Source organism: Nothobranchius furzeri, chromosome 9 (assembly GCF_043380555.1).
Source record: "Nothobranchius furzeri strain GRZ-AD chromosome 9, NfurGRZ-RIMD1, whole genome shotgun sequence".
NCBI classification, from domain to species: domain Eukaryota; kingdom Metazoa; phylum Chordata; class Actinopteri; order Cyprinodontiformes; family Nothobranchiidae; genus Nothobranchius; species Nothobranchius furzeri.
The window spans coordinates 73,780,643-73,808,556 of record NC_091749.1 but is presented as its reverse complement, the minus strand read 5'-3'; the positions used below and the strand labels follow the sequence as shown (position 1 = coordinate 73,808,556).

The window sequence follows — 27,914 nt, the reverse complement described above, 5'->3', positions numbered from 1 at the left end:
CCTCCCCCGACCCGGAGTTGGCAAGCCACCCTTTTCCGGTCCAGAACCGTGATTGTGTGTGGAAATATGATTTAACAAATGAGAAATGCATCAGACTCGGTGTTCAAGAAGGAGACGAGCTCTTCATCATTTATTCGTCCATCAGAGTGGAAATTTAACTCTTTAAGCTTTTTACATTTAGACACGTGTTAGCTTGCGTAACTTATTTAATAGTAAAAGCTCAGAATTTTGCTGCATCTGGAAATGAAAATATTACAAATGTGTGGGAAATGTAGAGAGCTGGATTCAGCTCAGGGGGGGTGAGTTTATGAGAGCAGTTGTATAAAAAACAAGCATCACTGGTTTTCCTGCCAACGAGCCTTTTAAAGATGGCAGTGCCATCCTCCTTCACCGAGACGTGTGAGACATTACGGAGGTGCACATCTGTGCTGTTCAGTAGGAAATAAGATAAACAAGGCTGTGATTTAGAAACAAAAATCAAGACTGAAGTCAGGTGACGAGAAAATCGGTGCCTTCCTTTATCATCAGCACCGACTGCTGAGCAGCAGAAGGGAGACGGCATAACCCCCCCCCCCCCCCTCCTCAGAAGACCTCTAAAGGCAGCGAATGGCTTTACTAAGCAGCAGAGTGGTGCACACCGTGGTCTTCGGTGGGATTAAAAGCCTCTGAATGGTGGAGGCCATTAAAGCCTAGAAGTCCTGCAGCGCCTTCTGTTTATCGTAAGGATTAACAGACCCAGGGAACATGCGCGCCGCTGGAGCACAGCCACTTCTGTTTCTACCATTATTGAGTTTGTCTGATGGTGATGATTCAGCAGCAGCCCTGTGAGGGAGCGCTCTGGTTCCAGTAATGTGGGCTGACCATGCCCAGTGAACCCCTGGCACACAGTAACGTCCACGCCATCTAGCCCATGTCATCGTCACAGCTCCGTTTTTCTGCAGGGTTTGTAAACTGGTGTCTAATTCCAGCTCCAGCAGCATGACAGCAGCGAGGAGTGAACCCAACAAGCACTGCCGTGTGTGCACGCCTCATGCAATCCTGAGAGCTTTCAGAGGTTTGATAGTCAGCAGGTTGAGTCATCAATCTAACCCTTTTCCTGCTTCCTTTGGCTCCAGATCTTCCACATGACCTATGACCTAGCCAGTGCCATGGTGCGGATAGTCAACCTGATCGGCATGATGCTGCTGCTGTGCCACTGGGACGGCTGCCTGCAGTTCCTGGTGCCCATGCTGCAGGACTTCCCCGCGGACTGTTGGGTGTCCAAAAATAAGATGGTGGTAAGTTTGTTTTCCTGCAGCTTCCTCTTCAAATCAGATTATGCTTCTGTCTCATCTCGTCCATCAGCTGCAGCTACTGCACTAAAACGCTCGCGCTTCCTGGGACATGCTGTGTTGCTCATTTATCATTGTAGATCCGAAACTCTTAGATATCTATGTTCTGCTCTTGTCTTCGTTTATTCAATTTGCAGATAATTTATTCATTAGTAGCCCTCTTGTGCAATAAAGGTGTGGGTATATGGTTGTGTGTGTGTGTGTGTGTGTGTGTGTGTGTGTGTGTGTGTGTGTAGCTGCTGAACTGAAGCATTTTTTATGTTTTTTTTTTTAGTTTATGGGAAGGTACTGGGTTAAAGATGCATTATGTAGAAATGAAGTAAAAAGGTTTTTTGCAACCGCTTGAAACAGCTCTGGAGCTTTTTGCCGGCCGCCGTCAAATTACAACAGAGAAGAAGAAGACGAAGAAGAAGAAAGAAGAAGAAGAAGAAGAAGAAAAGATCATTTCTATAGCGCTTCACAAAACAAAAATGTAAAAATATAAAAAAGAATTTAGAAAATGATTAAAATATATTTCAAATGAGCACAAAAAATAGACAATTGTGATTAAAAAATGTAAAGAAAGAGAGAGAAATCAGTTTCGTGTCTGATTTGGGGGGGGCGTGTCTCCAGAGGTCGCTGGAGCCCCCCCCCCCCCCCCCCCCCCCCACACACACACACACACTGATGGTAAACAGTCGTTACGTCCCTCCTTCCTTTGTTTTAGGAGAAAATGTGACAATCCAGCAGCCGGCTGGATATGAAACATGTTTCAGTTGAAGCTTCCTTCCAAAACGACTAAAACATCAGACTCTTTGGGGGATTCTCTCACTGCAAAATTCTCACTGTACTCTTACATACTGCACCTTTAAGTCCAATTTCACTCACCACTTCAGGTGTTAGTCAGGTAGTATGAGATAGAAAACGATGGTGCATGTGTAAGTACGTTTCACATTCATTACAAAAGTAAATAATGAACACAAATCCAACTTGTAAACAGCACACCTGAGCAGAGCAGGTCGCTGGCTGATGCTTCATCATCAGACGTGTGAGTAGAAACGCCCCCTGGATGCTGGGCGCGTCTTTAATGCAAGAAAGAAGCACCAGAGTGACATTTCAGCTAAACATCTTTTACTTTACTAGTTCACACCCGCAGCTTTGTTGGGTTAGGGTTGCTTTGTTGTTTAGTTCATGGTTTGTTGTTGTTCGGCAGCAGAAGTGAAAACTGTAAACTGTGAAGCTTATCTGATGACGTCAGATTAGAAGCTAAATAAACACATTTTAATATTTACAGTAGAGGATCCCATTTATGGAAGCCCAGTTAAATATAATTATTCTCTGATGTCACATGGGTAGTTCCATCTCTGAAGGTATGATGTTCTTCGCTCGTCACGCCTCACCGCCTGCCGACAAGCCCCCAGTTTCAACAGCCTGCTTTACTTAAGCAACAGGAAGACGTAAACTTCATCCCCTGGGGTGCTTCAAACCTGATCTAATTTTAGCTCAGTGTTTTATTTGCTAGTGCACCAAGGTGAGGGTTAGCGGATCGGTTATTCTAGTCTTCATCTCAGTTTTTCTGCTAATAATAAAGCCAAACTCTGCAGTGGTGGCTAGCTTTTATCAGCCTCTTGTGTCCATTTTAATTAATTTTCATGAAAACAAACCTGAAAGCCGCCTCCTCGCTGTGTGCTCGTGTTTTTAACACCTTAATCTAACTGCTGAAATGTTTCCCTGCTTTGGTTGTTTCTACAGGAGTAGTTCGTCACTAAATCAAACTGATCAGCTGTGTTCACGGTCCGAAGCGTGCAGGAATCGTGTCTCTGAGCTTTCCTGATGTGGTCGGACATTTTTTAGAGTTTTTAGCTTCATCAGATAAATGTCTCTTATGATAAACACGTTACAATAAATGTTAACCGGGTGTAGCTCGTCTGTTCTTAGGTGTAATCATGGATTGCCGTAAAGCGTGACTTTGTGAGACTTCGGGTCAGCGGTCCAGACTGGCTGAAGTTGTAAGCTTAAAGTGACAATGTGTAGTTTTTACCATTAATCTCTGGAAATATCCACCTACGTGTTGGTGAAAATGAATGAAATGCTGCCCAGCTGTTGAAAAATATTGTCACATATAACCATAAAAATCAGATCTAAAATACACGGGAGCGGGTCTAACGGTGTTTCTCAATGTCGAGGCGCCTGGCCTTGTGAGGCGATGTCTAGCGAGGCCAGGCGCCTTGCTTATGAGGACACGGTCCTTCCTTGGTCAAAGAAAACGGTTAAATGGAACAGACTTGCATCACGTGACCGTGGCTGCCACGGCGGTCACGTAACGTCACGTGACACGGGAGATAACGTTATATTTTATACGTATTAGTACCAATAAAAATATATAACGAGTCTTTTACTTTTTAAATTGTGTATATGTTTATTAAATTAAATATATAAGCGAGTTACTACCCGCTAGCCACCGAAGCTGCAACTACTAAGCTACTAACCAACCATAGATAACTTCTTTGGATCTAAGACAACATTTTAAATTAGCTGACTTACTTTTAAACGTGAAAATTGTCCCCAAAGTAGCTGCCGGATTCTGATCCGCCGTCCTTTTGAAAATACCGCGGTGCATTCTGGGTAATTTTTGACCAAGGACACCTCTCGTGTGTCCTTGCTCAGCTAGCTAAACGGCTAACAAACAGAGAACACACGCCTCGGTAGAACATGAACATTAGAACACGTCTTGGCGGCTCCCGATGACGTATCTCCTAGGCAACCGGGGCGGGGCCAAGACATCAAGGCAAGGCTCCTTAGCATTGAGAAACATCCTAAGTGTCTGGGCGAGATTTTCCCTCTATGGAAGCCCGTGAGGACAAAATGCATTTACTGATTCTTAACAAACGGTTACCAAACTTTCACCTTTAATAAACTTTGTTTCAAACGTTTACCTCTTCGCTTGTTGCCAGTGATGAAAGAAAGTCTGATGTTCTTGTCATTTTGCTGGAGGTTGAACGATCTGACAAAGTTCCCGTTGGTAAAGTCTTCCCTGAACACAAACATACCGTCGTTGCAACGATTTAGGTATGCACTGCCCCGTAGCCTGGGAAAATACCCACCTTCCCCTTAAAGGAATAAAAATGCCCACAAGAGGCGGGGCGGGCTGAGACTTTTCATTCACCCTGTGAAGGCTCCTTCCAGCACCGACTGGCTCAAGAAGATGCTTTAAACATGTGAAAATGTTGCTAGTAGGTCTGTAAACAAGTTCATCTTTACCCTCTAGTTTAGAGGGAGTTGCACACACCTGAGCTAATGTATGCTCATGATGAAAGATCTGTTATATTTAGTACATTTAAAATAAAAGAGAAGGTAAAGCACAATGACCCCCAGCTCCAACAGTGCTGCCTCTGTTTGCTCCTGCTTCTTGGGCAAAAAAATGTAATTGGCCATGTTGTGGCGTTGCTAATGATTAGCCTTTACTCTCCGAGATGCACTTTGCTCTCTCCTTCCTGTGGGCGGTCCCAAGCCAAGGTGGGCGGGGCCGTGAATACAAATTTCCCTGTGATGTAGAAAAGACGGTCCCTCGTGAGCCAGACCTTTAAATCATGATTCAGAAATCTGTTTAGCTCGGTTCTGAAACAGCTGATCATTCTTTTTTAAATAACAGCGAAAAAAATCACGACATTTTAGAGACTCGACCAAAAATGTCTGCTTTAAAAATTCTGTCCCTCCAGCAAGTGTAGTTGATGACGTTGCAGTAAACCGCAAGAGTCATCAGGAAAGAGATGGAACCAGATTCTCTGTTTCATGATAGTTTAGTCAAGTGGAGTTTCACTTAGTCATGAAGTGCGTCTGAAACATCTGACAGCGACCGAAGTGTGTAGAAACCATGTTATGTTAGGCGGTTAATACATGTAACATCACATCATTAGCTTTAACGGATATTTGAGTCGATTTAATACTCGACACGCGTGGCGTGGTCTTGTGTGGTGAGGTGGGAATTTCTGCTTGTCGCGTTCTTTCCGTTTTGTTTTAGAACGCTGTGACACAACAAGATCTATTAATGAGCTACATGTGGTGCTTTGCTCCCACATTTTCCCAGGAGAGGCAGAGGTTATTAGTCAGGGACTCAATTCTTCTGCACAATTAAACTTTAGAGAAGGTCTTTAAACAGCGACTGCAACAGCTGGATCGCCGGGTCCTTCTTACCTTTTCAGGTTGGCGACAGTGGAACAGCTGTGTGTCTCCGCTCTTCTGCAGTGGAAATGAGTTCGGAAGCAATTTGGACATGTCGCCCCCGGGGAAGAGTCGGTATTGATTTGCCATGAACCACCGTTGGGATCTAAAGCAAAAGGAGCAATTTATCTACAAATGAGAAAACTCAGAGAGAAATCACATTTTTCCAAACAGCTGACCTACTTTCTGTCGTGGAAGCCTCCAGCGTCTCACATTCTCAGGGCTCTGATTCAGGCTGCCGTCCAAACGTCTGCTCACTCCAGATGTTTGCACACGGACAAGCATGTTTTAGCCTCCATCTTTCTCTGCTCTGAAATGAGTCGCTAGTTCCATCCCAAGAGTGTGTGTGTGTGTGTGTGCATGGACGTCATTTTCGCTTCAGAAGTGGGGGGGACACGGGGGGGGGGGGGGTATCTTTACAGTATCCTCTAATGGGAAACAGGCTTCATCACAAATGGTTGTTTTCCGCTTGGTCCTAGAGCTCAACCAGTGTCAATTTAATATAGCATAATATTGTTTTTGGATGGTAAAAAGTGCAGGGGTCAAACTTGACTTTGGACAAAGTGGGGGGGACATGTCCCCCCCCCCCCCCCCAAAATTACGTCCATGTGTGTGTGTGTGTGTGTGTGTGTGTGTGTGTGTGTGTTATTAAAGAAATCACTGACCTTTATTTTGAAATCAACACCAGTATTTGTGGGAGAACAGGTCAGAATGTGTTTGACTCACCCCTAACTCACCCGTCTCCCCTGCTCCCTGTAGAACGACACATGGGGGCAGCAGTACTCCTACGCACTTTTCAAAGCTATGAGCCACATGTTGTGCATCGGGTACGGCATGTACCCCCCCGTGGGCATGACGGACGTCTGGCTGACCATCCTCAGCATGATTGTGGGCGCCACCTGTTACGCCATGTTTGTGGGCCACGCCACCGCCCTGATCCAATCTCTGGACTCATCTCGACGACAGTACCAGGAGAAGGTGAGCCAAGACTTTTCTGTTGTTCAGCTGCTGCGTCTAATGTTAGTTTTGATGAAACAAACAGCCGTGGACCTCTAAATGCATTTTAAAAGCTGTTCATTCTAAAATCCCAGTTTACATGTAAATAACAGAGACCTGAACTCCAGTTGCAGCACAGCTGGATGCCCTCTACAGAGACTTGATTTGACTGACTTGGCTAAAATATTTCTAAACTATTTTAAAATCACATGAACAAAAACCAGGTGAATGTGGTTCAAGCCTCAGACACGTGCACGTTGCTTCTCGTCTGACGCGTGTGAATCGGGTAGATAAGCAATGGGCTGACGCAGCTTTTCCGTTTCTGCTCCATGGTTCTGATGTTTTGGTGTGTCCGCTCAAGAGAAACTAATAAAGCAAAACAAACAAAAGAAAGAAAACATGAAGCTGAAAAAGCTTTGAGTGACAGCTTAAGCCTGACCCTTTTATTGAATTAGCAGGGATGTAAGAGCATTTTGATGCACTAGAATAAGGCGATGTTTCATGTAACAACACTGAAACAGAGGATCTGTGCACTGTACCGCCTTGGTAGGCCAGGCGCCTCGCTTATCAGAACACTTCCTTGGTCAAACAAAGTGGTTAAGTGGATCAGACGTCTGTCACGTGACCGCGTGACGTGACGTGACACGCAAGGTAAAGCCAGGGCAGCTGTGGCTACATCGTAGCTCATCTCCACCAGTGTGTGAATGGGTGAATGACTGATTGCATTGTAAAGTGTCTTGGGGGGCTCCTGGACTCTAGAAGGTGCTGCATCAAATACAGGCCGTTTACCATAAGTTCCAATAAAGATGTACGATGAGCCTTTTACTTTTAAAATGATGTAAGGGAGTTACTACCCGCTAGCCACTGAAGCAGCAACTACTAACCAGCTAACCAGCCACAGCCACTGCTTTGATCTAAAACCACATTTAGATATCAGCCTGATAGCTACAATTAGGTGACTTACATTTAAAGTGACAAGGTGTCATTTTTACCATTAATCTCTGGAAATATCCATTAAAATGTTGTTATTGAATTAAAAGATGCCCAGTTGTTGAAAAATATTGGCTGTTTCGTAACATGAAACCATAAAAATCAGGTCTAAAGTACATGGGGGGGGGGGGGGGGGGGGGGGGGGGGGATCTAAGGCCCCATCCCAACACTCGCCCTGCAGACTTCAGCAAAGTGCACTTGGAGAAAGTGTGCAGTAGTGTTTGAGTGCGTAGTACACAAGTGTGCAAATCATTGCACAATTGAGACAGGGAGCATTGCGTCATCGATCGCAATGCATGCTGGGATGCTGGTCGCTGTGAAACTTTTTTCAAAAACCTTTATTAACAACTTTTAAACAAACAGCCAAACAGTTATTTGAAATAAATTTACATTTATTCCAGCTTTGTCTAAAAGTTTTAGAGCATCAACTAATCATCCTGAAATGAACTAATGCCATTAATTTCATCGCTGCGGACTTGGGTGAAGTGCAGGTTAAGGGTGCAGCGGGGGCGTGGTCAACTTCTGCACCGGAGAATCGGGACACCCTACGTACTCGTACCCCTGGCCGGGAACGCGCAAATGAGGGGTGCAAGTGCGAGTATTGGGATTGGGCCTAAGTCTACGGGCGACGCCATATTGGATGCCCTGGTTTCATCTACGGAAGCCCGAGAGGACAAAACGCATTTACTGATTTGTAACAAGTGGTTACAAAACTTTCAGCATTAATAAACGTTCTTTTACACATTTACCTCTTCACTCGTTGCCAGTGATGAAAGGGTTGCACTCCCGAGGATGTTTGACCCTAATGGCCATCTGTTGATCAGGTCTTACTCGAACACAAAAATACTGCTTGCTTGCAATGATTTGGGTATCTACTGCCCCCTATCGCCAGGGAAAGTACACAGTCACTTTAAACTAGAAAAAATTGATAAATAGATAAATAAATAAATAGATGACAGACAGACAGACAGATAAAAAACAAACAAACAAACAAACAAACAAATAAATAAGAAAACTAGAAATGTGCCCCCTGAAGCAGCTGGCTTAGAGCTAAAATTAAAGTCAGATTGGCTCTAGTACTGATTCTGACACGTATCTGAAGTGTTTGAAAGCGACTGCAGTCTGAACGGTCATGTCGCATTAAATCCGTCTCCTACGTCACCGAGTCAGCGCAGGTGAGCATCGTGTGGATGTTCCTGAGGAGAAGCGCTGACAGGAGACCAGTGAAGCGCTTCGCTCCAGCAGCACCTCCCGTTCACATCCTGTCTTGTATTTGAGTCCAAAACTTAAAACAGGAAGTCCAGACAGACTCTTGAACCCTTCTGTCAACGCTTGTCCTCAGGAACAGTTTATCTCCGCCCTCAGTCTCCATCAAAGTTATTAAAAACAAACGAGCTGAGTTTACATCCTTGTCTGTTGTGCAGCCAACCGCACAGCGAGCTGTTACCGTTTGGCTGTAAAATCAGCTAAATAAAAGCAATAAAAGGCCACAAATGGGAAGGTTTTGACTAGCTTTGCTGGAGTTTCAATGTGTGTACGCGGTCTTTTTGCCATCCTCCATGGCAAAAGGGGCGGTCCCACGAGCGGCGTGACGTCACGTCCAGAGGGTCATTAGGGACCGGAAAGGGAGGAGACTTGGCCACACACACACACACACACACACACACACACACACACACACACACACACACACACACACACACACACTTATAACTTGTCATTTGTCAGTGTTTAACCTGCACTGGAACAGAGGTTTTATTTTCGTCGTTTATTTTGACAGGAAGCTTTAAAAATGGGACTAAAATGAGCTTCATTAAGGGGTTGACCTGCCAGTTAGAGGGTTGACCCTGACCTCACTCACCACTGAAGGTCTCCTGTTAGTAACAAACTAGAGGTTTGGCTCACAGATGCTCTGAGTTGATCACATTTGTTCTTAAAGACTTGAGACATGACTTGGATTTGGAAACGACTCCATTTATGGACAGATGGTTCAAATCAGACTTATCTGCAGCAGGTTTCACCCTGTTGGGGACAAAAGCTTTCTTACACAAAAACCTGCCTTGAATTTGTGTTTATGAAAATCTTTATCGCATCTTTTTTCATTGAGTAAACTCAAAAGTCGAAGGTTTAACGTGAAGAGAAACGAACCCTGGGCAAAAGCGAGTGCTTGTAGAGACGTACGTCTGACCTCTCCAGCTCGGTGAGAGTACAGTCCTGATGGCTGCTGGGAAGGCCGACACGTATTCCCCTCCGCCGTGCCCTCTGTGGGCCCAGCGTGGGCGATAATGAGCCCAGCTTCTAGACCGCCACGCGGCCCACCATCTATAGTGAGGTGGAGACAAAAGAGGGTGACCTCTGGAGAACGAAGGCAGAGACTCGAGAAAATTGCACCTAAATGAAAGACGGGAAAAAAATCGGTGTGAAAGAGGGCAGGGAGAAAGAACCAGGCAGATTCGGTGATGTAACGAGTGTGTGTGTGTGTGTGTGTGTGTGTGTGTGTGTGTGTGTGTGTGTGTGTGTGTGTGTGTGTGTGTGTGTGTGTGTGTGTAGCTGCTGGAGCGGAGCATGTGCCCATGTCTGAGTTATGGTTATATGGAAGGGTACAGGGTTAAGTCTTTGTGTTTGTCACGTTGTCAGATAGGAAACGATGGTGCGTCTGTAAGCATCTGTCCCTGTAATAAAAACGTGTGTTTTGCTGCTCCTTCACACAAACATCGGGTTTCATTTGTTTTCTTACCTGGGTCCTCAGCAGCTGCCAAGCTGAAACATCGGAACAGAAAAGCATCTGTGGCGCAGACTGGTGATCTCTGACTGTTTAACGAGTTGGGAGTAAAACCAGCTCCCACCTCCACGCACGTCTGCTCTGCTTAAAGGTGCCTTGCTGCTGGGAGCTGCACAGCTGGCCTGCCGCAGCAGCAGTCAGCACGAGCACCGGAAGCCGCTGGCCTCCATCTTTAGGATCACCCCCTCAGGCAGCAAGAATCCCCCGGCCAGCTGAGACGGCTCTCTCGTGCTCCGCTCCGTCTCCGGGCGCATGTCTGCACAAAGGTTATTACAGCAATTCCTTTTTAAAAGTGTGGACACCCTCCTGTTTTTTCTCAGGCCTCAGCGATGAGACGCTTCTGAGTCCCGTACGCTCGCCGCTGTAAGAGACGGTTGTCTCGTCTGCACCTTGAGCTCCTCTCTTTCACCAGTCGGGAGAACTCCTTCCTGTCACTCACCTACTTTTGCCGTTGGCTCTTCTATCACTCGTGTGATGGTGGGATTTTCTTCCTGGAGGTGTCCCTCCTGGTCTTCCATGTTAGACCCACCTGCTGGAGAAGTGGACGGTCCCTGTAGGACTGAGAACACAGGTGGCGTTTTTCAGGTGTGTAATGGGCTGACACGTCGGGGACAGGTGCTTCAGGCTGCTCGTCAACTCGCTGTAAACCAGATTAAACTTGTTTGACGGTGAGCTCATAATGACCCCTATCGGTTCATCTAAATGAGATTTGGAGGGATTTTGTTCACGTTTTGCAGATTAACTCGTAGAAATTTGACCTTAGGTAAATTGTGCACAATGTTGATATCCGACAGTTACATTAATAAATAAAATCTACATTATTTATACTTAAAATGTATTTTTTCAAACAATCAATGTCGTGTTGACCTATAAGTTTTACCCAAAAGTCACCAAAGGGTTGTGTGAGGATGTCGGTGGATCAGAGTGGGTTGGGTCGGCCATTTTTAGAATGCCCAGGAACATATTAACACATTTTCTTACACAACACCGTGTAAAAACAAGGTTTGTAGAAATTATTAACTACAAATAAAGATTTAGACCCAAGTTGTTTGTTTCTGTTGAACGTTGGTGAAAAGGTGAATCCAGATAAATGCTGCCGCTGTAGAAAGGTTTAAATGAATGGAGCGCTACGGTTGACTTTAAACGTCTGTATGGGATAGATAATGACCCGCGTTAACGGCTTTGTGCCGGTTTGATGTAACGAGGCGTGAAAATCCTGCTCTCTGGGTTCTTCTGTCAAGATGAAAGGCCTTGGTCCAGTTGGCCTGCAGAGGTGACATCTAACTCGTGGGCTCGTTCTTTTGAAAGAGGTGAAAATATAATGATGTTCATGTTTATGTGTTTAGCAGATGCTTTTGTCCAAAGCGACATACAGGTGATGCTGAAGCCAGCAGGTTGCCCTTGAGGCTAACAACAAACACTATTCAGTCAATCCTAGGTGGCAGTGAGGCAGCATAGAGGGAAGGAAACAAGGAGAGGACGGTAGAGTGGGGACGGGTTTAGAAGATGCTCTCTGAAGAGCAGGGTCTTCAGGAGTTTCTTGAAAATTGAAAAGGAAGCTCCTGTTCTGGTAGAGCTTGGAAGGTCATTCCACATTTGTGGAACGATGCATGAGAAGAGTCTGGATTGTCCTGAGCGTGGTGTAGGCACTGCTAGCCGACCATCCTGTGATGACCGGAGCGGCCGGGCCGAGACGTAAGCCTTTGCAAGAGGATTCAGGTAGATGGGAGCCGTACCATCTCGGACTTTGTATGCTAGTGTTAGCGATTTGAATTTGATGCGTGCTGCTAGCGGTAGCCAGTGGAGCTCAATGAACAGAGGGGTGACGTGTGCTGTTTCTGGCTGATTGAAGACCAGACGCGCCGCTGCGTTCTGGACCGTTTGAAGAGGTCTCACAGTCCAGCCTGGAAGACCAGTTAGAAGGGCGTTGCAGTAGTCGAGGCGGGAGATGACAGTAGATTGCACCAGGAGCTGGGTGGCATGTTGTGTTAGGTATGGTCTGATCTTTCGTATGTTAAACAGCGCAAAGCGGCATGAACGGGCAACAGAGGCAACATGATCTTTAAAGGTCAGGTGTTCATCGATCACAACACCCAGATTTCGAACTGCTGAAGTGTTTTCTTATGATTATCTTTACTGTAATAATTCAGAAGATCTAGGTTCTTTGCTGTTTCAGTGATCAACCACGCTTCGTGTTATTTCAAGAAAGAGTCAAGTTTTTAAAAGTAAGAATTTATTTTACAAACAATTAAAACATGACTACTAATTAAGCATTTCCTGTGAGTGGATGTAACTAAACGTGATGAAGGAACCTATGTGTGAATGCGATGTCCGTCAGAGCTTCCTCATCAAAGTAAGCTGAGTTCTGGTGAAAAGATCTGAGCTATAAAGTTCTTCTCATCAGAAGAACATCAGACGCTATCCGTCATGTCTACTTCACCCGTTTTGGAGAGACTGTCTTGGTGGATCCGAAAGTCACAGGGGTCGGCTGACCGCTGGTACCGGAGGGCTGTAGAACACCGTGGTACCGACTCTTCGGTCCAGAGATGTCTCGGGTCACGACAGCTGGATGGAACTCTTAAGGAGTCTAACAATTTTGTTTCTGCAGGAACTGTTTGCTCATCAGCTTCACAGGTGCATAAAGGTTTTGACGACGTGTCTAAATCTTTGACGGTTAAAGAGGTTTTGCTGCAGGTGGACGGTCTGAGCGATTCTCTAGAACTGTCGGATCACTCAGGATGATCCAGTTTTAAGGTTTAGCTGTTATGATTTGCACAGCCAATCAGAGGCTGACAAGTTTGGAGATGTTTTACCAAGACAACTCAGAAAAACGCCTTCTTGATACAGGACGTCCTGACTGGTTAATTCTACGTGTGTCAGGGTTTAACTTAGCCGTACTTGTTATGGTGTGAGTGCAGATGTGAGGACCTCGTCATCATAACATGGTGAACACGTGGCAGGTTCTAGTAGACATCATAACATAACATCCATTCAGTGAGCACAGATGAAGCATTTCATTATACTATAGTTATTATAAGTAGTAATAAGCAAATGTTTATTTAATGATTATCTAGATTATAAATCATGGAAGAAGTTCATACTGATTTAGGAAATCATTCTTGAATTTAGCAACTGATTCGAGCTGGAGTTGTTTCTTCTGGAGGCAGACAGACGGGACCTTGGGAAAGAAAGTTATCGTTTATCTTTCAGACTTGCAGAGTCTGTGAATCCCAGCTGGTATGAAGGAAGACTCATTTAAAGGGAACACGTGCAATGTTGTGTCTCCTTTCTGACCAGATGTTGAAGAGATGGTGAAAGGTCAGACTGTACCGAAACTGACCATTGCTGGATGTTGCACTGCCTTTGAAAGAGCCAGAGAGACAGGGAATCATACTGGATTGAGATGCTGTGCCGTATGGACGGATTCACTGGGATGACAAGTAATCCTGTTTTAGAGAGGTTGAGTTGGAGATGGTGGGGTTTTATCCACCTTGATAAGTCAGAGAGACAGTTTGAGATTCGTGCAGAGACTGTGAGGTCATCCGGCAGGAATGACAGATAGAGGTGGGTGTCGTCGGCATAGCAGTGGTAGGAGAGGCCATGCAATTGAATGATCTCACCCAGTGAGGTGGTGTACATAGCAAAGAGAAGAGGTCCTAGTACAGAGCCTTGGGGGACTCCTGTGGCAAGACGGTGAACAGCAGAAGATTGTCCACACCAAGATACACTGAAAGTTAAGGTAATTATAAAAGCCTGAATACGAAGAATGAAAACAAAGACACTACCTGAGCTTTAAGAATGAATTATTTATTAGTAGAAAACAAACACACCAGTGGGGGTAAAACTTTGGCCCAGCAGAGATGAAAAATGGTATTTTTAGAGGTTTTATCCCAGATAAACAAATATTACTGTCACTAGCTGTGGTGTTTAAACAAAGATGTTAGAAAACTAAGTCCTTTGTACTTATTTGCAGCTCAGTTTGTTTCTGAATCCATGAATGAAGCAAATAATTTTCCAGTCAAATGAAAAAGGAGCTGAAGTTGTTTTAGGTTTAGATGAATGAGCTGAACATCAAATGCAGTCTGAGGCAGTTTTGTTCAACCCTTTTTTAACGTTAATCCTGACATGAACCAGTGTTTACATAAAGCTCCTCCGGGCACAGCGGTTTGCAGTTTAAAGGCTTAAATGTTGTTTCATGTCTTGGAAACCATCTTCAGACTCATGAAGGTTTTATGAAATAGACATGCAGAGAAAAGGAAATCCTCATTTTACACCATTTTTCTTTCCCAATGATAAAACTTATAAAAGTCAAGTGAGAAGAGCAAAATAAGCAGAGACAGGAGTTTATGGTAGGTATTTTCAGCAGACTCAGATCGTTGTAAAACGGTCTACAGTGATGTCACGTCCTCACCAGACTGGAGACCATCATTATATCAGATTAGTAGGATCTTATATATGCAACGTTTTGATCATATATAATAGTTTTAATCAAATAGTTGAACTGTTACTATTTAATTGTTTATTTTGCTTTATTATTTAGCAAGATGATCTTTTATCATCCGATACCTTGTGAGTTTTACTGCACTGACACCCCTTTTCAGCATTTGTCTAGACTATTTAATGTATTATCATTTAATATGTCAGCACAATAAAATTCTGTCAGATATCTAAATAAAAAGAAAAGTGCAAATTAGAATAGATTAAATATCTGTCCAGTCTTCTCGTAGAAAGATGGCTGTCTCCAGAGTGGGAAGCAAGATGGCTGCCGGCGTAATTCAGGCCGTGTCTACTCTGAGACGGAGATGAACGACGGATGCTAAAGTCATTACCGTATCGACCCGAACATGAGACGTTTTTTTCTTTGAAAATAATTTAAAATGTGGGGTCGTCTTATAACCGAGGTCTAACCATTACACGCCCGTAACAGCAGAGGGCGCCAGGCTGCGTGTTCTCAACAGGAGAAAAAAATGGAGACGAGCGGTCTGAAGCAGAGTGGACCGATGTCGGTACAAGATCTGCTCGGGTGCAAGATCGGCTCGGGGTCCGTCGACTACCAATGACGTCAAAGTAGTTGATTGGCTGAACATGAACCTTACGGGATTACGTAATCACGTTACGTTGTTATCACGTTACGTTGTTATCACGTTACGTTGGTCCAGGCAAATCTTTCTGTTGGAAAGATGGACAACTTTTACAAAGAAATCCATCATTACCTCTTTGAAAATACACTTTTTGCATAGAGCTGCAAGTATATTAGGGCTGAACGATTAACTGCATGTGCAATTAAATTGCGATGTGACAAAAGGAGATTTTCTAATCGCAAAGGCTGCAATTTGGCAGCGAGTGGTTAGCGCAATGCTAATATACATGGAAAAACCCATAGGAATGCTAATGCTAATATCACCGATTACATTATTACAAATTATGAATTAGAAACGTGCCAAATGATTACATTTGGAGTCTAATAAAAAGTAAAACTACCATCAATCAAATAAGTACAGACAGGTATTTTAGTAAAGCCAGAAAACGTTTAACTCCAGAGTTTTGGCTAGCAGCTATGAGCGTACCTGAACTACGCATGGACAAGACGTCAAAAACTCTACACACAAAATACTTCAATAAACGGGACACACTTCTTTCCTGCAAATACAATTCCACAGGTGTTGCTAATACCTATGATCCTTCAAGGGATGTGCTCAAAGAGGAGTTCAACATTATGAATAAAATAGTGTTTTATTTTACAAATACCTTTATAAACACAAACTTACGTCTTAAGAAACATTGTTTTAATAACGAAACTGCTAAATTCTTTCCAACAGTATAGATGTGTAGTGTATTTTGTCCGAGTGGGTTTGCCGTACTTTACGTCATCGGCAGTCGAAGGACCCCGAGCCGATCTTGCACCCGAGCAGATCCTGTACCGACACCGAAAGTAGGGCAAGTTAACTCATTCACCACCTGATCAGAAAAGCCCTTCGCTGCCAGCGTTTTTCAGCATTTTCACATTTTTTTAAGAGTCACAGAACGTTGTGCACTAGGATGTCAGCGTCACAACTTCCACATTTTCCTTTGATTTTCTGCTTCCTGATCACGTGACGTAAGACGTACGCGGATGAAGATCGGCTCTAGAGCTGGGATGTTTGTTCTCACGGTGCGGGGACTCGTTCCGACGCCCACACAGTAAAAACATGCAAAAGATGACTTTTGGGCAGTTAACATACTAAGGCAGAATTATGCTAATTTTAAGATGACGGTAGTCAATTCAGCAGACGTGTCAAACATTGCATGCATGGGATGGCGGTGAGGACGACGTTCTGGGAGGAGTAGGCAGGTGTAGCGTTCTGATGGTGCACCGCGACCGCAGCAGCATGAGGGAGTAGAGCGAGGCAGAGGGCGTCTGAATAAACGCCTCTTTTCATTCCACCTGTCTGCAAAGTTCTGATAGTTTGCATTAAAATTGTATTTTTGCTCAGTATTTGTTCTCAAATTTTCAATAAAAATGGTTTATTTAAAAGGTGATTTTCTTTCTCCTTTCCTGAAGATTAACCTTGGACAGGGGGTCGTCTTATAATCGGGGTGGTCCTATATTCAGGTCATTACGGTAGTCAGTGATTCCTGCTCCCGTTCTGAAGCCTTTTGAGTTTTCCGTGTAAGAGGAGCTGTGGTTGGAGTTCTGTTTGGTTATGGAGTCAGCAATGCCCAGGAGATGACACGTTGTGGCAAGCCGGTCTCAAATGGTTTTTAAAGTAAACGATGGAAGACTACAGGATGCTGCAGGCCCACCCCCTTACAACTTTAATTAGCACAAGGCAATTAAGCAATGCTCTTCAGGGAACGGTAGACTAAGAGCCCAACGCTGATTATTTGAGGGTGAAGAGCCTCTAGAGATCTGTTTCAATTTTTATTTTTGACCCCCAGTTCAGTGCCTCCAGTATAATACGCATTCAAACTAAACTAAACAGTCGTTTCCTCTTTTAAAGAAAAAACCCAGTTTTCCTACAAAGAAAAGCCAGAGAAGCCACAGGTCTGGTGTCCTGCTGAGTTGCGATAGTCTCCTGGAGGGGGCCATCGGCCGACACACTACCAACCCTCTCCTGTTCTTAACGGTTTACTTTCTTTAAAGTGCCACTACTAGTTCATCCTCCTACCTTTGTGTGTATTTGTCTGCTGTGTCTTTTAAAACCCAGGTGAGTCGTGACAGATGGCTTCTCCTGATCCAGGTTCAGTTGGAGGTTAAGGTTTCTCTTAAAGTGACGTTTTCCTCTCCACTGTCGCTACATGCTTGCTGTGGGGATTGCTGTAAAGTCTGTGACTTGTTGCAATCTCCTGGGTTTCCTTACATATGAAACTTTTAATGATTTGGCATAATAAAATGAACTCAGTGTCGACAAGTCGGTTCAAGTGGAATGTTTACTTCAGGGCAGCAGTAGCTCAGGAGGTAGAGCAGGTTGTCCAGCTATCGGAGGGCTGTAGGATCAAATTCCACCCGAGAATGCTGCTGTTGTGTCCTTGGGCAAGACGCTTAACTCACGTTGCTGTTGGTGGCGGTTGGAGGGATGGGAGGCACCAACGCTCAGCGACCATTTACCTCATCATTTATAGTAAAGAAAGAAAGAAAACAATATTTTCTAAAGCGCCTCTCAAGATAAAAAAATCATGAGGTGCTTCACAAAAACAAAACAAAGAAACAAAAAAGCATAAAAATATTTAAAAATTTATTAAAAATATGTTTAAAAGGAGAAAAAATGTAAGGAAAGGGAGAGAGAAAGTGAATAGGAAGGAGGGAAATCAGTGGAAAGGCGGAATAAGAGCAGAACAAGGAGAGGAAGGTGATGAAGGTCCCACCAACGCCTGAACAGGCGAGTTTAAAGGAGACCACTGAGTCCACTGATCTCAGGCTCAGGGGGAGAGAGGTCCAGAGTCTGGGGGCCACAGCAGCAGATGATCCGTCACCTTTGAACTTTAGCCTGGTGCTGCACAACCAGTTGGCTTTGGTCACTGGACCTCAGGGACCTGCTGGAGGTGTAGGGACTGAGAAGTGCTTTGAGAGGAATTTTGTTGTGAAATGGTGCTAAAGGAATGAACTGAACAGAAAACAAATGCATTAAAACATCAAACCTCCTCCTCACCACTCCTGTTTATATTCAGACCGTTCTCTAGAACGACGGGGCAGGATTTCCCCAGAAAATTAGTCAACGTCACTGAAAACCATTTTTTTATATTTATTTCTGATTTTAACCAGTAACCCAGTTTCTCATGCAGGCTGAACATGAAAATAGTCTCCTACACCGATCTCCTGCAGTAGCTTCTGATAGATAACAGACGGTGAAACTCTAGGATAGAAAATCGTGACAGATCTACGTCACCCTGTCACTAACATTCATGCACTCACCCATCTGGACTCACGACGGGGAAGGCTGTTGTTGGTTTAGCGTCCAGGAAACAGCAGAGAACGTCTCAGCTAGTAGACGCTAACCATTAGCATTAGCTACTCCACCACACAGCAGAACTCCTCCAGGCTTGTGTTATTAGTGGAGATAAAACATTAACATTGCAGAGCAACCAGGGTCTGTGGTGGAGCTGTGCTGCTGTTAGCCAATCAGAGGAGAGATGTCCACATATCAGGAAGTAAGACTCCAGATCCTGCCGTGTAAAGCTCAGCTGTGATGTGGGTAACTGTTAGGTCCTAGAGATGCTGCGCCGGTACATTTTCCCTCTGAGAACGACTTAGAAGGCCTTCAATCCCACGAGAGTCCACCGCTAATGTCTGGATTAAACCACTCCGTCAAATCTGATTCTGCCTTCGTGTGTGTCACCACACCCCCTGCTGAGCATCATCTCAAAGGAGAGGTACTTCATCAAGAGATTCGTGTTATGTTGATAGTTGCTTAGAATCATTTTGTCGTTTCTCTCATTGGGTGTTGAAGTTAGACGAATCATCAGGTCACAAGACCAACACCTGTGACCCGACGCCAAAAGTTTAAGGAGGAAAGAGAACCAGAACTGAAGAGGAAGATGAATGTTTAGAAAGTATAATTAAGTGGCTGACACATCTTTTGGGAAATGAATTATTCATGGTTTATTTGGTAAAAGTCTGCATCTGCTTGGAGACGTGCTTGAGAGGGAAGGGAATTGGGAAAAGGAAAACAGAATAAAAGTGACAGAAATAAAGATATGAATAGATATCAGACTGTCGTCCTTCACCAATGAAAAAATAAGTTATGGGCCTTAAACTCTTGTTTTTTTAATCAATGTGTTATGTTTGACATGTTTTACAAATGAATCTAAACCTGTTTTTGCACGAACTTGTATTTATGTCAAATATTCAGAATTCTGACTTTTTTCTGTAACTTAAATCATTTTTTGGCCATTTTCTGCCTTCTGGAGCTTCTCTGCAGCCCAAAAGCTCAGAGATGGTCTGATGGTAAAAGGTATCCTGAGCTGGCTGGGATAGAGCTAAGTCGAGCAGAGCTTCCTGGCAGCAGCACGGCGGCGACTCGGCAGCAATAAGATCATTTCCTGTCGAGGAGCCTTTTATCGGCCCATCACTGCCACATCCCTACGGCCGTCCCTCTTTGCATCCTCGTTGGTTTGTTTCCTTCGACTCAACCGTTATTCTCCTTAAAACGACTTGCAGAGACTTTTAGTAAAATACTAAAAACTAATAATCTTCATCTGTTTATTAGAGATCTGCTCTGTTCGTCACTAAAATGATGCCATGTGAAGAGAAACAAGACATTTCTGAAGCGGGATTTACAGCGGCACCAGGTACCGGCTCAGGTGACACGCAGTGATGAGATGCACGCCAGAGCAGGACTTCTCTTTATTAAACATACATCTTGTTCAGTCTGATGAACGTAGCTTTAAAATGACGTTCAGGGACTTGCAGCAGCTCACAGCTAACTAGTGACAGCTAGGGGAGGTCCGTCATCGACGTGCAGAGAGCGACTCCAGATTGTTTTGTGTGTCTGCGAGGGATTCAGAGGCTCTGGTCAAAACAGCCGCTAAATCTCATCTAAACTTGGCAGAGGGGGAAAGAGAATGTAAATGTTGCAGGAAATGAAAGAGGCTGCTGCGAAAAGGAGGATTACAGAACCGCCGGCTTGTCAGTAGGCCAGTGCAAGGGTGGAAGATGTCCTCCATGTTGGAGCCTGATAACACCTGATGGATGTGCTTTAGATGGTTCGTATGAAGTGATTCGGATCCCTGGCGCCGTTGTGCTCCTGCTGATGGAGATTTCACCTTCAGGGAGAAGAAGCAGCCTGCATGAGGCAGCCGTCCTATTTTACTGTGCTGCGTCTGAACAAGCACGTCCTCCAGCACGACGGGTGACCAGGGTAGTAGTGTCAGACACATGGAAGTAGACTTTAGAGGTCAAATGCAGCGTTCCGAGGAAAGGTTGCTGGCGGTGATCAAAGAGCAGCTCCACTGCGGCGTCACGAACGCTCAATGTTTCGTTTCCTTTCTGCAGGTCGAAGACTTTATCTGGTATTATTCCCGCGGTGCTCTCTGTGCTTTGATCCGCATCCCTGCCTCTGATACTCGTCACCGATAGGCTCTGTTTGAAAACACCGCCGCCACGCAGCCATCAAATCATCTGTTTAACGTCTCAAATAATGCGTTAAGTCTGAAATAAACACAGAAAATCACCTTTTCACAAATTTGTCTTAAATTGTTTTGATGTATTTCATGATTTCCTCGACGTCGTGAGTTTCTTTAATCCGCCGATACTGCTTTGGTCCGAATGGCGTCTTTTCAAACCAGGTGAGAGGTTTTCACCCCGACAGGTAAAACACAACCCTGAGTGGCCGACTCATCCGTGGTGAAACGCGGGAATCTGTTGAGGAATTTCTAAAATGCTGCAGCTTTTACTTAAACAGGAGCATTTTACATTAAAACTGACATTTAAAATGATTTAAAGAGCAAGTCACCCCCTATAAGAAACTTACTTCACTCCCACTTCATGTTTGAAAAATGCAACAAATGCTGTTGCATGGCAGACCGAGAGGGCGGAGCCGCTAACAAATGCACACACACACACACAGGCTCACGACAGCATTGTGACATCATAATGTACCAGATGACATCATAGCATACCTCTTAGCCAATAGCGGTGGCAGATTTAAATTCAAATACAGTGCAGAGTTTTTCCCTGACGACGGCGCAACACTGTCAGTTTTAGGCAGAATATTTGAATTTTAACCAAGATGCACTGAACTGCCACATTATTGACGACACGTGTCTGCAGCATGATTAGACACTCCTTTATATAGTTTATCAGAAAAAAGTAGTTGATTTGGGGGTGACTTGCTCTTTAAAAACCTTTAAAGGACAACGTGATGACAGCAAAAGCAGGTCTATTCCCGGAGATAACATGTTTCTCTTTTATTAAATGCGCTTAAACCATCACATTCTGTAAGTTTTGTTTGTGTGATTGAGGATAAAACATGTTATAGGAAAATGGCAATGACACTCAGTGTAGGGAAAATCTATATTTTTTTGTTTTATCTTTCTTGAAATTTGATTTGCGGTGGGGCGGGGGGGAGGGGGGGGGGGGGGGGGTGTTATATAAGCTACCAGAGCTTAATTCCCTTCCTATTGAACATGTTCTACATATATCACATTGCACACTCAGTCCTTTTAAGGCATTGAGAACATTTTTGTTTGAGATGTTTTTATTAAAATGGCCCATTTATTAAACTACAGTTACAGTCGCTCTCCTGCTTTTCTGCTTCATGGAGTCGGTTCGCGTTAACTTTTGAGAAAAATGCTGTAGCGATTAACACCAGAACCAACACTGCTGCTATTCAGCTGGAGATCCTGAGAGTGACCGAGCACATCAGCACATGAGCTCATATCATGTATAAATAACCAAGATACTTATGTAATCAATAGAAGATCATACCCCAATTCACTTGGTCTAGTTTTAATCCAGAGATTAAAGTTTAATTTAGGAATCTTTGCTTTCAATAACCAGAAACAATTACCCCTTTCTGTGTTTCAATTCAATAATGAGGCACGTTTAAAAATGAAGAAATTTTATTACTAACAATTTTAAACTTAAAGATTTGAACGACAATTATAACGACATTTCATGGATGAAGATTTAATGACAATTTTTAACAGCTTTGATGTTAAACTCGTTTTAAAAGGCAACCCTGTGGCTGGATGGAAGCTAAACTGGAAATACGAGTTTGGACGCGTGAATGGGATTATCAGAAGGTTTCTTTCAGAGAGAGGAAAGCGTTCTGGGCTGGAAGTGATGTTTTGCGGCTACCTGAGTTGTTCACTTAGAGAAAACAGCATCAAACACATTCTGTCGAAGTCTACCTCACCCAATCAGAAGACCCCCTTTTGGATCCGAAGTGTCCAGGTGGAGATGGTTTCCTCCAGGCACGAGGTTGGTAGAAGAACCTCCGGCACGACCAGATCGGTCCTGAGAGGTCTCCTTGGGCCACTCCACTGGTGGAACTATTTGCTTCTCAAAGTCTGTAACTCTGAAGGAGTTTTTGCATCTTAACTCAGAAATCAATAACTCTGGGAAGAGTTTCTCGACAGCTGGTTACAGTTTCGTTTATTTTTAGCTATTCTTGTCGGCGTGACAGAACAGCAGGTGGAGGTGAGGGACGGCCGATCCTCTGTGATGGTGGTGGGTTCAAGAACTGACTTGAAACTGGTGATGGTTAGTTTACGAAGCTCCCAGAACACACCCCCTCTCTCAGCAAGAAAGCTTTGGTCCTGCGTCTAAAACACGTGTTGGCAGTTATTGTTTATCTGGATGAACTCTGTGTTAGATGGATAAGGTGAAACTGACATTCCTGTCATCAACCATAATCATAATTATACCCAAAGCATAATAATTCATTTCATGTCATTAAAATACATTTATACTGAACCAGGTGATCATTTATAAACAGTAATAAAAATCAAAGAGTTTTATTAATATTATTGTTTAATTAATATCTTGAACTTGACGTGTCCTTCTTCTGGGACGGAGCAGCAGCAGATAGTGGATGATATTCCGCAGACATCCTGACTCCTGGGGTAATCTGTGGATTTAAAAGTACCGTTTGACCCAGCTTGACCCAGCTGGGTAAATGTGACCTTTGCCACAAATTAGAGACCTTTCATCATGCTACAATGCAAGAGTCAGAGAAGTCTGATTAGAAGCCACCGGTACGGTTTTTCTGCACCTTCAGCATGTTCCTCACCTCAGGAGCTGCTGGATCCAGGACCGTGGATTTGTCTTCATACTGATGATCTCAGTTACAGCAGAGTACAGCATGTCTGGATTAAGAGTACTTTTGTTGAGGTACATTAACCGTGACCTTTGAAGCTCCTTGTATACACGCACCGTGACTAAAGAAAGAACCTGCTGAATCCGGTTGGGTGTGGAGGGATATGCTAATGCTCGTCGATGACTTTGTTTTCGTGGTTTCATGCTCTAATTTTTCACCGTCTCTGTGTTTCTGCAGTACAAACAGGTTGAACAGTACATGTCCTTCCACAAACTGCCTGCAGACATGAGGCAGAGAATCCACGACTACTATGAACACCGTTACCAGGGGAAGATGTTCGATGAGGAGAGCATCCTGGGTGAGCTGAACGAGCCGCTTCGAGAGGTGAGACGAGCGTTCCCGTACCTTTGCTTCGTGCATTTGTTCTCAAGATAACAGCGACTTGTGCAACGCTTGACATGCTCCTTAGTTAAAGTTGCACGTCCTGACATTTTACTCATTCTCAAGCAAACGGTAAAAAAGGGCTCTGATAAAAATGCTGCACAGCTGACGGCGCTAACATTCATCTTGTCTCCAGCTGTGACAGGCCGGTGCATTTTGCGAACCTCCAGCTCTGCTCTGCTTTTCTCATTGCTGTTGTGTGTTTCCACCTACCTCTGTCCTCTAACAGGAAATCATCAACTTCAACTGTCGAAAGCTGGTGGCTTCAATGCCCTTGTTTGCCAACGCCGACCCCAACTTTGTCACCTCCATGCTCACCAAGCTGAAGTTTGAGGTGTTCCAGCCGGGGGATTACATCATCAGAGAAGGCACGATCGGCAAGAAGATGTACTTCATACAACACGGGGTCGTCAGCGTGCTGACCAAAGGCAACAAAGAGACCAAGCTGTCGGACGGCTCCTACTTTGGGGGTAAGCTGAGGTGGCGCCGCCACCAGAAACTGAAAGGTCACACACACACTCATCCTGTGGAGCTGAAAGGCACGCTGAGCCTCTTTTTCAGTGTTTATTCACAAACTCAGCATTCAAACGGGACGCCTGTATGTGAGAATGAGGTCGAGCACCAATGCTGGAAAAAGTGAAGCTAAACAAAAGGGCAGCTTCAGTCAAAGACAGACAGTGGTGCCTCTTCAGTTCACATGAAAGCTCCGGGTGTGCAAAAGAACAAACAGCTCGTGCCGCCAAGGCAGAGGGCAAAGTGGTGTTTTTATAAAATCACTCTTTTGTGGATTCAGACACCTTCAGGCTGCAGAAGACTTTAAGTTTGCTGGTCCAAAGCTCCCATGATCAAATATCCCAGTGAAACGTTCTTTGCCTCAACCAGAGGATTTCAGTACCTTGATGTCGTGGGCTAGGGCTAGGGAGATGGACCCGAGGATCAGGTGGTACCTTCAGTAAGGATGGTGTTGCTCCAGCGTGTGGACTTAAAGTAAGGGCTGAGCTGGAAGGTGTTACTGCTCTGTCCATGTTGCATCACCTCCGACCACGAGATTTGAGTCATTAAATACAAGAAGCAGCTTAAGGGACCTCCCCCACTAGGGTGGCTGGGCTCAGCCTTATGACCTGAGGAGCTCCACCCCTCCGGAGGAAGCTAGCAGTAGATCCTCCACGTCAAAAGGGTTCAGCTGAGGTGGTGGCAGCTGACCAGGTTACTTCCTGGTTGTCTCTCCTGTCTCACCTGGGATGAGCTCGCTGGAGGAAACATCCGCCCTGGCGCTGGCTCGCTGAACCGGTTTCTTCCACAGCCCGATGCTGGATGTGTTTAAACGGGAGTTTTAATCATGACATCATCATCATCATCATCATCATGTCCTTTACTGCTTGGAAACTTTGGCCCGAGTTTGAATTTTAACTTGTGACGCAGCTTCACTCTAGAAGGAGCTGCTGTTGCTCTATTAGCTCTTTTAGAGACGTGTGCTGTGTCTAACCCTAACCCTGACCTGTGCATCCGAGTACGGCGCTACAAGTCCTTCACTAATGCAGTGATGTGTGACTTGCGTTGTGTTCCTAGTCATCAGGTGCACGGCCCTCTCAGGTGCCTTCACCAAGCCGGTGGCAGCATGTCCGTTAGAACATCCTGTTGAGTAATTAGAAGCGGTGGGAAAGCATCGGCAGCACGTGACCCGGCAGTGGAAGTTTAATTACCTGCTCAGCTCTGTCTCCATGCTCCTCCTCTGCAACGAGTCTGGGAGGGAAACGGCTGAGAAGCTGGCTGAGAAGCTCTCTCTGCTTTTGCCAAAAGCAATCACACTTAAGACAATGTGGTCATGCCTCTCAGAAGAGCCGTTTCAAACGTCCCTCCTCAGCAGGGCAGTGGTGCTATTACGTGTGCTCTGGGCGTCCTTTCTTGCACATTTATCGTGATCGAGTTACCGCTTTTAAAGCTCGGTTCTGACACCACCCCTCCTGTCTGCGTCTGAATGTGTGCAGAGACACAGATTTCTGAGTCCTTCTCACTAAAATCTCTCAGATCTGTAATTATTTTAGTTCTTTTTCCTGGCAGTGCCGTTCCTCTGGGGGAGCGAGGAAAGCCTGGAGCCGCCGGGAGTTTGTTACCAAACACGAGTTAGTCATTCATGAAATTAATTGGTGTAGGATCAACACAAAGAGTGTGTGGCTCGTGTGGTCTCCAGTGTGGGTGTGGGTGTCGCCACACAGCACAGTTTTGTCCAAACGAGGACCGTCTTGGTTTTGATTGCAGTACTTCTGCTGTGATTATGTGAGCGTGTGCATGAGGAACACAGGCCCTGCAGCCACAGCGGAGCTTTCGTTTTGTCAGCTCCAGTTTACAGCACGCCAGACTGCACGTGTATCTTCTCATCAGCATCTCTGCAAGCCCGTGCACCGTTCTGTTCAGTCATTCAAAGAGGACCTGAATTATTTACACAACAACAGTCTCCGCAGCCTCCTACAGTTTGTTAGCTGTTGGATTCGCTCGAGCCAGAGAGCCTGCAGTCTAAAGCGGACTGGACGTGTCCTGGATGGGCGCGTCGGCTGGGCACACAGCGATCCGGTGGAGTGGGGAAATGTAATGTGACTGCAGCTCTCACGCCAAGGGACACATGGATCGCTGCCAAGGCCGTTCTCTGGATGCAGCTCAGGGCCGTGAAGAAAACAAGCACCGCCCACCGCCCCGCCCTCCACTTGCCTCTTTGTCTCCTCGTGATTCAGTACCGAGACACTTATCCGGACGTCTCCTCCACCCTCGCAGAGCCAAGACTGAGGAGGCTGTTGTGATGGTGATGTGTTGCAAGTACAGGTGGAGGTAGGAGTCCAGCTCAGTGACCTTGTGGTGGTCCTACATGGCACCTCAGGTGTTTGTCAAGCTGCGCTGCACCTGAGTGGTGTGCAGTCAGATGGAGGGGTTGGGAATGGGGCTCGAGTTGATTACACACTGCAATCTTCTGTCGTCTTCTCGGCTCGGGTTCTCTTTGAAAGGGTTGTCTTCTGTAAAGGAACTGAAAGTTTGCATTTCCCCACTCTCGTGTACTTCCCCTCCACTGGACTATGACACCAGGCCACAGAGCTGCAAAATGGCCTTTCTGACATCGAGTCAGAACCCATTTATCCTCCTGGTAACCCACTTACTCCTCTCCCTGTCCTTCTCTGGAGGAGCCTGGGCGTTCAGTGTGACTCACTGGGGATAAAACGATGTCTGTTATAAGGAAGAAGCTCTGCTTTCATCAAACATCCTGAACAATATGCTGAGCAACAGTGTTTGGATCGTGTTCATTCACCTGGAATAACGCACCGTTCAAAGACCCAGTTTGGATGTCCTGCAGACGCGATCTGGACCGACAGACTCGACACAGACACGATCTGCACGTCCATGCGGCGTCGCAGGGAAAGGAACAAAACAACCTGACACCCCTGGTGTGTTAGGGTTAGGGCGCTTTAATATCAGGGAGGTTCCGATCGAGTCCGAGTAATTTCATTCTGCCGACACCGAGTCCTGCTCCGATACTTCTGCAAAGCAACCAAATAAGAAGAAAGGAAAACACATCCGAGTGAATTTCCAGTTTATCTGACAAACTTCCCGTGTTTAGGAAGTGTTTTCTTTACGGCTCGATTGAGTGACGCGCGTTCCCGTGACGAGGGAGGCACACAGCGCCACGGCTGGCAGGCTAACTTTTATCTGCACAACACCTGCAGTTATCCGCGCCGCGCCGCGGGCCGGGGCTGCCTGTTGGAGGATCTTCGTTGACATCTTTGTGCGAGTGCACGAGTGGCTGGGTGGTTAAAACAAACACTAAATGGCCTGCTGTCAATACACCATGTCAACGTTTAAGAGAGTTTGCAGATGAAGTCCTGATATATGAACACTTTTCCATCTTAAGACAGGAGGAGGTTGGAGAGAAGCTTAAAATCTGCGCCAACG

The 27,914-nt window shown here is 45.2% G+C and overlaps 1 protein-coding gene across 1 annotated transcript in view; it reads left to right on the top strand.

Moving 5' to 3' along the window:
• Nucleotides 1-27,914, top strand: part of LOC139071864 (potassium/sodium hyperpolarization-activated cyclic nucleotide-gated channel 3-like) — a 79,070-nt gene that overhangs the window by 36,864 nt on the left and 14,292 nt on the right. Inside the window, exons 3-6 of the mRNA XM_070555185.1 lie at nucleotides 1,116-1,277; nucleotides 6,291-6,509; nucleotides 23,775-23,921; nucleotides 24,208-24,448. Of these exons, the coding sequence (XP_070411286.1) occupies nucleotides 1,116-1,277; nucleotides 6,291-6,509; nucleotides 23,775-23,921; nucleotides 24,208-24,448 (769 nt within the window). The remainder of the gene's footprint in view (nucleotides 1-1,115; nucleotides 1,278-6,290; nucleotides 6,510-23,774; nucleotides 23,922-24,207; nucleotides 24,449-27,914) is intronic.